Source organism: Desmodus rotundus, chromosome 2, assembly GCF_022682495.2.
Source record: "Desmodus rotundus isolate HL8 chromosome 2, HLdesRot8A.1, whole genome shotgun sequence".
Taxonomy (NCBI): domain Eukaryota; kingdom Metazoa; phylum Chordata; class Mammalia; order Chiroptera; family Phyllostomidae; genus Desmodus; species Desmodus rotundus.
The window spans coordinates 32,124,107-32,135,299 of NC_071388.1; the positions used below are offsets into that span (position 1 = coordinate 32,124,107).

Genomic DNA, 11,193 nt, shown 5'->3' on the forward strand with positions numbered 1-11,193 from the left:
CATACCTACGTTGTGGGTTCAGCCACCGGTTGGCATGCATATGGGAGCCAGCCAGTCAATGTTCCTCTCTCCTCCGCCCCCACTCCCCCTCTCAAATCAATAAACATTTTCAGGTGAAGATTAAAATTTTAAAAAGGCTATCCTCATTTCAGATGCCTGTCACAAGTATTGGGTGCCCACACTTCTGTCTGACTTGGCTATGAAGTTGGGGATTCCCTCTCCCCCACACACTTCAGGTTCAACAGTTTGCTAGAATGGCTCACAAAACTTAGGAAAACATTTACTTACTATCCTCCGTGTATTATAAAGAATACAAATAAACAGCCAGATGAAGAGGTACATAGGGTGAAATCCAGAAGGGTCCTGAGCACAGGAGCTTCTGTTCCTGTGGAGTTGGGGTGCACCACCCTCCTGGCACGTAGACACGTTCACCACCAGATGCTTTGTGACCCCCACGATACAGAGATTTTTGTGGAGGTTCCATTAATAAGCACGATTGATTAAATTATTGGCCATTGGTGTTTGAGCTCAGATTTCTAGCCCCTGTGGAAATTGGGCTGAAAGGCCCAGCCCTTTTAATTACATGGTTGGTTCCCCTGGCAATGAGACCCCATCCTGAAGCTATCTAGAGGGCGACCAAGAGTCACCTTTTGAGCATAAACTCGGGAATGATTGAAAGGGACTTGGTATGAGTAAGAAGAGATACTCCTGTCTCAGGAAATTACAAGGGTTTTAGAAGCTTTGGGTCAGGAACCTAAGACAAAGACCAAATATATACTTCTTATTGTATGACAATGATCTTGGCAAGCAAAGTTTATTTTAAATAAATGGTAGATTAGAATGTAGATGAATGTGCATTTGCCATCTAAAATAAATAGATAAGATAATGATGAATTTGCCCTGGCTGGTGTGGCTCAGTGGATTGAGTGCCAGCCTGTGAACCAAAGGGTCATTGGTTCCATTCCCTGTCAGGGCACAGGCCTGGGTTGCAGGCCAGGTCCCAGTAGGGGGAGCGCATGAGAGGCAACCGCACAGAGATGTTTCTCTCTCTCTTCCTCCCTTCCCTTCACTCTGAAAATAAATAAAATCTTTTAAAAAACCCATAATGATGAATTTTAGTAAAATAAGAAATTGAAGCTTGTTTTAAATCAGTACTTAAATGAGGAAAGATTTAAGTGGGAAAGCTATGCTTTAACACAGTGAAAAATGAAGGTAAGAGGTGTTAATATGCAAAATAAAATGCCTTTTATTGGGGGGGGAAATGGGAATGTGTTCTCATTTTACAGTAATGAATAAGCCAAGTTGAGGCCCCTTTTCAGTCTAATGATTCAGATAATGGCTGTGTCGTTATTGTACACAAATTATAGGTTGTTGCTGTAATTGGGCATAGGGCTCCTAAACTGAGCTACGAACAAGCGTGTGAAGTTTGGGGGTTTGCAGATTTCGGCTGTCACTGTAATCCATGCCAGAGAAATAGCTGCATGCTGCTCAAAGATTCTGCTGCTCTCTTTTTCCTCCCATTTTTCTTTAGCAAGGAATGATGGCTTGGCTCCGCTTTAATTACGAGCTAGCTGGAGAAAGAGCCATGAGGAAATCTTGTCACAAGCTTCAGATACCCATTGGAATCTAGTGTTGTACCTCCTAGAAATGAAAGGTAGACCATTCTGATTTCAGACACACAGGTATCATATAGTAGACACAAAACACAGGTCATGAGGATGATGTATTCTAAAGCATGATAGTCACCCATTTTTGAAACATTTCTTTCCACCATAGGACCCAAAGGAACGATTGGGTTGTCATCCTCAGACAGGATTTGCTGATATTCAGGGACACCCATTCTTTCGAAATGTCGATTGGGATATGGTATGTAAATTGTGATTGCTTTCTGTATTAGGTTTCATTATTATATTGGGCCAAATTTTGTTACCTGGAAAGAAGTTTGAAAAACTAGTGTATCACAGCCTAAATTGCTTAAAACCACCCTCTAACATGCTTTTTGAAAAGCTTTTAAAACAGTAAAAGTGTAGAATATTAATTTAATGGAGCAGGTTGTAATATTAATTGAGATCTGCGTCAATGTTTAGATTGGTAAATTATTTCCATCATTGTGAATATTGTAAAACCTTGTGTAGGGCCTCACCGTAATAAGACTGGGAAACATCTGAGGACAGAAGGGAAATGTAGAGGTGGAATTTCTCTAAGAATGCAAGCCTAAGCTGCCATCCAATGTGTCTTTCTAGATGGAGCAAAAGCAGGTGGTACCTCCCTTTAAACCAAATATTTCTGGGGAATTTGGTTTGGACAACTTTGATTCTCAGTTTACTAATGAACCTGTCCAGCTCACTCCAGATGATGAGTAAGTAATTCTATAGACTAAAATATTTATAAAGTCCTTTGAAAGTCCCATTTTTAGTGGCTATATAATGTTTTATCGTTAGATTATACCATAATTGATCTAACCACTTTGTTACTGGATATTTGAATCTATTCTATCACTTTAAATTATGACAATAATTGCCATTTTCTACTTTGATTTACGTGCATTATCTCTAATTCTCACAACAACCTTGTAAACCTAGTTATAGTTACCATCATCGTTTTGCAGATGAGGAAACCGAGGCTCATGGAGGTTAAGTAAAGTTGCACAGCAACCAGGTGGCAGAGCCAGGACTCAGACCCAAGTCCGAGTGACTAAGGCCTGTCTTCTTCCCACTGTGCTGCACCGTTTTCCATTTTGGCGATGGCCGTCTTTGAGTTCCCGAGTATTCCCTTAAGACTGAATCCTAGAAAGGGAATTAGATCACAGGGCATCAGATTTTAAAGTTCTTGATGTATATTGCCAGATGGCTTTTTTAAAAGGTTACATCAGCTTACCAAGTCCAGCCAGCAGTGATCTGACATATTTTTTGTATTTATGTTAAATCTTTTAAAAATGTGGTTTAGAATAATTTAAACCTTCTTTAATTTTTTTTCAGCTTCTTTCCCTCTGCTTATAAACATGCTTAGATAGCCTAATTTTTCCTCCTGAATCTTAGCTCTTCTCTGAACCACCAGATTCTTTTTCTCATTTTCTTTTCATCTGCAGGCTTTTTCAAAGACAGCTCATAGATGCACATGATAATAGAAAAATAAGCAGTAACTATCAAATGCCTTCAAAGTAGTCAGCATTGATTGTGTTGCACTTCCTTACTGCCAGCACTTTAACAAACTCTTACAGCTCAACCTGCTCCTGAAGGTTGAATTACCTTCTTAATTTCTAAATTGTAAGGCATTTATAGGCATCTCCCCTGATGTCTATAAAACATTGGGCACTCATGGCCTTGCTTCTGTTGGCACTACCCACCCTGGTTCTACTGCATCTTTATGGCCACTTGTCGTCTTTTTTCCCCTGTCCCCTTGAGGGTAGGATGAGCCACGGTTCTGTTCATGACAACCTTCTCTTTGCTATATGCAGTTTGTACCTTGGAGATTTCAGCCAGCCCCGTCGCATGGAGCCCAGCTCTTAGAGTGACTCCCTGCTGACCTAGCCAACAATTACTGAGCAAAAGGCACTATGCTAAGTACTGGACATTCAGAGATGATCAAGACATAGGCCAGTCTTGCAAAACACTGTCTAGTAGAGGAGAGAAATATGTACCAAAATCTATTTCAGACAGCATTGTGTTTTAGAAAGAATACTGGGTTTAATTAAAAGATAGGAATTTGAATCCAGATGCCACCTCTTACCAGCCGGGTAATCTGGGTGTGAATTGCATAACTTTTCTGAGCCTGTTTCTTCTCGTATTGCCTACCTTACAGGGTTACTGTGAAAAATAAATGAGCCTTGGCCCGGTAGCTCGGTTGGTTAGTGTCATCCCAACACGCCAAGGTTGAGAGTTTGATCCCCCATCAGGGCACATACAAGAAGCAACTAATGAATACATAAATAAATGGAACAGCAAATTCATGTCTCTCTTCTCATCTCTCTTCCCCCCACTCCCTGCCGCCTCTCTCTCCTTAAAATCAATAAGCAAAAATTTTAAAAAAGAATAAGTGAGTGATGGTTTCTAAAGCACCTAGCCCCTGCCCTGAGCTGCGTTTCCACTCACTTGTCTAGCGTCTCCCCTAGCTTATCAGACAAGCACCTCACACATACGAACTTGTTTGTTCAAACAAAGTTCAAAATTGATGTAATGACCCTTTATGGTCTATTTTTCTGTTGTTCTCAATGAGTTTCTTGTTTTTATTTACTGTTTTCTGCTCAATGCGCCACCATGCATTCCTTTCAGATTCAGAATATCAGTGATTTTGATCCCTCCTTTTCCTTAAAAAAAAAAAAAGAACTGTATAATCCCTTCAGCTGCCAAGTCCATGTCTGTTTTTCCTGTACTTCGTCATTTATAGCAGATCCTTTTTTTCCATTCTCATTGCCATAAGCCCAGTTCAGACTTCTGTCAGATCATACCCAGAATATTATGCCATCCTCCTCCATATGGCATATTATGTCAAAGGCTTGGACTCCTTTGCTTTGCAGCCCACTCTACACCTCATGAAGTACCACTCCAGTTCTTTAAATCCTTACGTCACAAACCGTTAGCCACTCTTGCATTGCCTAGCAAATAAAATCTATTGTCTTGGCTGGCACTTAAGGCCTCCGGCCATCTGCTGCAGCCTGACTTTCTATCCGTGTCTCTCACGGCTGTGTTCTGAGCAGTCCCGGTTACCACCATTCCCTGATAACATGCTGTCAGCCTTTTGCTCGTCCCTTTACTCTAAGTTCCTACTCAATTTTCACCTACTGAAATCTTTCCCACCTTTCAGAGCTATCTCAAATGCAGCCCAGTCTTTGATGGGTCAAGGTTAAACCCACAGAGTAAACATCACTGGATTTTTGAGCTAGTCATTACCTTCCTGATTATCTGCCACTTAAATACCCTTCTATGCCTGGGCTCCAGCTCTAATAAATTGCTGGCATTTCCCCAGACCTAGCATAATATTTCATAATTTCATTCAGTATGTGCTTATGAAGTGAATGCTTCCTTTTTTGATTTCTCCAACTAGAAGTCACCTTTTGTTTTGCTTCTTTGAATCTTTAAAAAAAATTTTTTTAATTATAGTTTATATTCAAAATCATTTCACATCAGCTTCAGGTGTACAGCACAGTGGCTAGACAATCACACACTCTACCGGGTGTTCCCCTGACATCCCCAGTACCCATCCAGCGCCATAGGAGTTACCACAGTGTTACCATGTTTCCCATAATGTACTCTGCATCCCCATGACTGTCTGAAACTACCAATCTGTCCTTCTCAGAAAATGTGGAGCACTTCAGAAGTTTGTGTGGCATCCTTGCACAGGAGCCGTGGTAATCTCTGGAACCTTCCAAGTTTAGTGTGCATGCCGACTAAGCGGGCGCCACCCTTCTCTTTAGAACTGGGGTTATGACAGGACTTACAGCAGCTTGTCCAGTAACTTAGCAGATACTGCTTTCTGTCGTAGCCTTCTGTTACATAAGGTACCTCCCCTCCTTGAAGGATAGGACCACATCCTGTGTAACTTTGTTATTTGTAGTATGATGTGTACAGTGAAGTATGAAAATACTCGATAGTGCTACTCAGTCTTATATGTTAACTAGAAGTCTGGTGTAACGGAATGTCAGCCTCTCCCCTCCGTGTGACCCACTCCTGCCTGGGGTGTTCTCCCCTTATTCCAGGTCTCTCGGTGCGTGTACTTGTTCCTATTGCCTTTTCCTTTTAGTTAGCTTCTTCTGGGCCATCTCTTCACCATATATTCCACCTGGCTGTTGAGGTGAACACTAACTTGAGTACTAATTCAGACCTGGATGTTTACCTGTAATTATGAATGCTGTTCAGATCAAAAGTTAAGATTAACTAGAATTGTAAAACTTTTCTCCATAATTTATATGAATTAGCCTTAATTTTTGTTTCTTAACTTATTTTGCTATTTAAATAAAAAGTTGAAGAAATCTTGATCATGAAAATTTATTTATCTTTGTTCCAACAGTGATATCGTGAGGAAGATTGACCAGTCTGAATTTGAGGGTTTTGAGTATATCAACCCTCTTTTGATGTCTGCGGAAGAATGCGTCTGATCCTCACTTCTCAGCTATGCATTTTGCTTGTGTTGCCATTCAGTGCATGGAAAACTCATTACTGGCTTGGATATAATGAACCATTTGATATTTGCCACCTACAAAAGAAGCACTCAGTACCTTGTATTATTGACTGTTGTTGATTATAAGAATCAGTTATTACATCTAAGTTTAACTTTGAAAAGAAATCGAGACTAGTTTCCAGTCATGTCAAAATGTAGTTATACTGGTAACCCAGCAGTCTACTGGTGATTATTAACAAAGCTGTCTTTTTCCTTTGAAGGAAGTACTTACCACTGCTTTTGAAAAGAATATCTGTTGCATTAAGGCACATGGAACAGGCATTATTATTACATCGTAAGCCTCCCATGATTTTTGTCATTCTTAAGTTGTTTAAGTATTTAATTTTGGAGTAAAAGAGTAAGTCAAAATATAGCAACTTGTATTACCTCTTAGTTTCTGAATTCTTTTTGTTTAAAAATTCAACTGTAAATTTTATATTGCCTTGGATAATTACTGATTTTTAAGGCAACCGTTATTAAATTGATTGGTAATAAAATGTATTGCTTACTTAGACTCGGGGAATACAGATGCTTCTTGGGGAAAAAAGATAGGTACATTTTATTAAGAATCAGATTCCCAATCATTAGCTATTTTTCAAAAACTGATACAAATGATTTCTTTAATATATTAAGGGGTTAGCTTCTGAACTTGTCCCTTTAACCAGAATTTTACTGGATTTTAACAAATGTAGTTCAAAGAATACAGGATGCAGTTGAATGGAAAATGTCTCAGTATATAGAAAGGAAAAAAAATAGAAATTTAAAGTAGATACAAAAAAGTGCAATGGGAATATTTATTTCGTATTGGAGAGTAAATCTCACAGATGTTTTTTGTGATTTGATTAAATAAGGAGGCACTTACTTATTACTAAACTTGTAAAAATATTCCATTTACCCAGTAGAGATGGAATGTATACTATTTTTCCTTATAATTTAGTATACATGAAAAGAATTTATCTTCCAAATAATGTATTGAACATGCTGATTTCTCACCCCAAAGCACACTGTCCATACTTGTGGTCCCTGTTTACAGAGTCTTCAGTGAAATCCACGAAAACTAATGAACACGAATAAATGTTGACACTCACACACATCCCTTTCCAACTCTCCTAAGTGAGTTTCTGTTAAGTAAGAAACACATGTAGTGCAGAGTAGAATACATTTCAGGGGCAGAGTTCTTCAGTTTGTGAGTTATCAATATTAGTGTTTAGCAATGTATTGTTTAAAAGGATGCCAGAGATAGCATCTTCTGTTGTTTATTTTAAATATTTTTTTATGAAAAGGGATTTAAAAAGTAACCATAATCATCTAAATTACTTATAATTGCCCACTCTTAGTAAAATTTAGTTTTGGGGAAAGCTATTGAGTCTTCAACTTAGAAAGATTTAAAATCGGTAGGCATTTAATAAAATATCCTCTCCTTTTGGATGCTGCATTTCATTAGAAATGTAATTTTTCCAAAGTTTCTGAGCATGTACTCTTTTCTTTAAATAATTAAGTCTGAAAGCAATGAAAACCTCAAAGGAAAAATGTTTATATACATCCACATGTTTATTTAAGAAGTATGTATGTTTCTCTTAATACCTAAAACTTATTTTAAAACAAAAAGCAGCATTCACTCAAATCATAAACTCATGGAAAATTCTGCCATCTTATGTCAGAAGTATGTTATGATCTTGCTTTTAAGTGGTACTGTTTCCCCTAGGGCATTAGTTCTAAGATGTTAGAGTGTGGAATAAGTTTATGTAAAAGCACATTACAGGGCGAACCCTAGATTTCCGTGGGGTCTTTGCACCACATTGTGAGAAAACTTTGAGTTACTCTTTTATTTTGTCCTGTAGTTAAATATTAGAAAGAGTATTCATGATTAAACATTTTGAGAAGGGGTAGGCAGTGAGTAACTATTTTATCTACTATTTTAAATACATTTTGAATGAATGACTTTTTCAAGTTGGGTATCTTCTCAAAAAAAGTCCATCAGTTTTGTCAGTAATGTTGCAAATGATGAACAATTTTCTGTGATGAGGTTTTAACTACTGTTCAGGGCAGTCTTTTGTTTTTAAATCTTTTTTAAAAAACTGGTCAGATTTACTGTTTATATTTTATACAGAATTGCATCACAAATATGTTTTTAATTGTGTTTTGTTTAAGTGCCATGACCATTCTTTTTACATGAAAGTACTCACCAGGGGAAAAGGGCAGTTGACAGAATGGTTGGAATGTTGGTGTGCCGAGAAAAACATTGATTTTGTATAAGCACGTGGTCAGATCATTTTATATGTATGCAGCCTGAATTGGCTGTCAGGTACTTTGCTTTATACATTCACTTTTTAAGTTTTGTTCTCACTTTTGTCATGTAGAATACTGCCGTGGTCATCATCATGTAGTCTTGTATTTGTGTGCCTTTTTTTTACTTTAAAATCTTTAAATAAAATGTTTAATACCCATCAAGATTGGAACATTTTCAGTTATGTAACATGCCAGAAATTTATTTAAGATATATAAAATGTATGTATTCCAAAAGAAAAATGAGAATTTAAGAGTTCAGAATTTCGCTCTAAGCGAGTCGATGAAAGACAAATATTATATCTCACCTGTAAGAGGAACCTAATGAACAAAAACAAACTAATGAGTGAAATAGAACCAGAGGCATGAAAACATGGGACAGACGGACAGCGACCAGAGGGGGGGGAGTAAGGGTGGAAAGAAGGGGAAGGGACTAGTCAAAGAACATGTATGAATGACCCATGGACATGGACAACAGTGTGGGTACTGACTGGGGGGGCAGGGCTAGACTGGAAGGAGGAGGGCAGAAGGGGAAAATTGAGACAACTGTAATAGAACAATAAAATTTTTTTAAAAGATTTTATTTATTTTTAGAGAGAGGGGAAGGGAAGGAGAAAGAGGGAGAGAAACATCGATGTGCCAGAGATACATCAATCGGTTGCTTCTTGTATGTCCCCAACCAGGACCTGGCCCAACAACCTAGGCATGTGCCCTGACTGGAAATCAAACTGGTGACCTTTCCATTTGCAGGCTGGCCCTCAATCCACTGAGCCACACCAGCCAGGGCTAAAATTAAAAAAAAAAAAAAAAAATCCCAGCATTCTGGTAGTACTGATGCCATATTTTAAATATTGGCTTATAAAATATTCAGTATGTTTTTAAACTTGCCTGTCTATGCATCTCTCCTATTGGAAAACAAATTAGTAAAAAAAAAAAAAATCAGCTGAACATAGAGCATTTTAACTAGTTTTTAAACTGAAGGAAATTTGAACAGAATGAGAACAGGACCGGCTACTCCCAGATTCTGTTTTATAGTGATATATCGTAAAGTTCTAGAACTTCACCTTTCTCAGTTGTAGCTTAGTGTCCATATATAAGTAAGTGTGATCCTGGTGTCCACATTTACCACCCTATTTAGAGTAACAGTGTTTCTTTCCCTTCCCAAGAAGAATGAAATCTTAAGTGCCTTTACTTTTTTCTTAATTGACTTACTAGTCACAGAGCCAGTGTAATAAAACCACGAGAGACTGATCTGTGTCTGTAACTTCATCCTAAGTTAACTCTAACTCAAATGGAGTTAAGGGCAGTATTATTAAAGTACTATCTAGCCTATCCCCTGTACTAAATGATAAATTTGGCTGTTGGAGTTAGTAAAAATCCAAAATCAGTCCACAGAGGAGTTTGAAGCTTTGGGAAAATGTTGCATTAGGAGTTTAGTCACTGGGGCAACAACCAGTTTCTCCCTGAAAGATAAAGCCATTCCCCAATTTTTCAAATTCAACAGGTTGGTTTCTGTATAACACCCAACAGTGAACCATTTGGTGCATTTGATGGTCTCCTTTGTAGACTGACCCTTCTCTGCTCTAGGACCTAAGGGCTTAGTTAAATGTATAAAGCCATAACCCAGATAGTCTGAGTAGTTTGTATTCAGAGTTTATTGTTCCAGAATATATTTGAAATCTACTATCCATGGTGCTAAATAGGGCTAATAAAAAGGCAGGACTTCTACCCTTGATATTTGAGATGGAAAACAACTGAGGAAGATGTTCATCTTTACAACAGTGATAAAAGCCAAATAAATGCAGTAAAATATACATGATGTAGTCATGGTAGTTTCTCAGCTTCACCAATAAAACCTGTGAGTTTTACTTGACGTGTAATCAATCCGTGCTAGACATTTTTCAGGTTTATGGTAAGTTCCACAAAGCTTTCAGAATTCATATGTACAGTAAGAATAAAATCTTAGATGCCTTTATATTACATATATATGTATGTACATATGATTATTTTTGGCTTTTGAGCTCGGGCATATGGATTTTACATGGGGATGGAGAGAGAAATTGTCCAATGCTTCTGCTTAGATTAATTTTGTACAGTCCCTCTCTGGACTTTGTAATTAAAATGAATCTAGCTGAGAATCTGAGAGTGGTTTTTGGATGTCAAATGTGGCAGCATGCTTCACCTTCATGTAGCAATTTGTGCCTTACAGGCATAACAGTGTCCTTTTTTTAAGGGTCTGTTGTGTCCACTTTTCAAATTATTATTAAAGATTTTAGTTATTTATTTTTAGAGAGAGGGGAAAGGAGGGAGAAAGAGAGGGAGAGAAACATGATGTGAGAGAGAAACAGCAATCAGTTGCCTCTCTCACAACCCCAGCTGGGGACCTGGGTCCACAATCCAGGCGTGTGCCCTGACTGGGAATTGAACCAGCAACTTTTCAGTCCGCAGGCCGGTGCTCAATCCACTGAGCCACACCAGCCAGGGCATAACAGTGTTTTTTTGTTTTTGTTTTTGTTTTTACTTCAGTTACTATTTTTAATGTTTTTATGGAAGAAATGAAATTACCAGTATCTAAGAATTAAGTGACTGAGTGATGTGACCTTTCACAGGCTATCTGAAAGTTATAACAAGACGGACGGAGTCACTGGAATCGAGAGAGCTTTAATTCAAGTTCAGCTAGTCAGAAGCAAATTCTAATTATGTAAGAAAGGCCCATTGAAAGCCTGTAGCAAAATCCTTGAAAAAATTAGA

The 11,193-nt window shown here is 38.1% G+C and overlaps 1 protein-coding gene and 1 non-coding gene across 2 annotated transcripts in view; one reads left to right on the top strand and one right to left on the bottom strand.

The window, feature by feature from the left end:
* Positions 1-8,607, top strand: part of PRKCI (protein kinase C iota) — a 64,814-nt gene extending 56,207 nt beyond the window's left edge. Inside the window, exons 16-18 of the mRNA XM_053918073.2 lie at positions 1,777-1,866; positions 2,244-2,359; positions 6,007-8,607. Coding sequence (XP_053774048.1) covers positions 1,777-1,866; positions 2,244-2,359; positions 6,007-6,094 — 294 coding nt within the window. The 3' untranslated portion in view covers positions 6,095-8,607. The remainder of the gene's footprint in view (positions 1-1,776; positions 1,867-2,243; positions 2,360-6,006) is intronic.
* Positions 5,295-5,398, bottom strand: LOC112309801 (U6 spliceosomal RNA). Its single transcript, XR_002975306.1, has one exon. It is a non-coding gene; the product is annotated as a U6 spliceosomal RNA (small nuclear RNA).
* Positions 8,608-11,193: the final 2,586 nt, after the last annotated feature.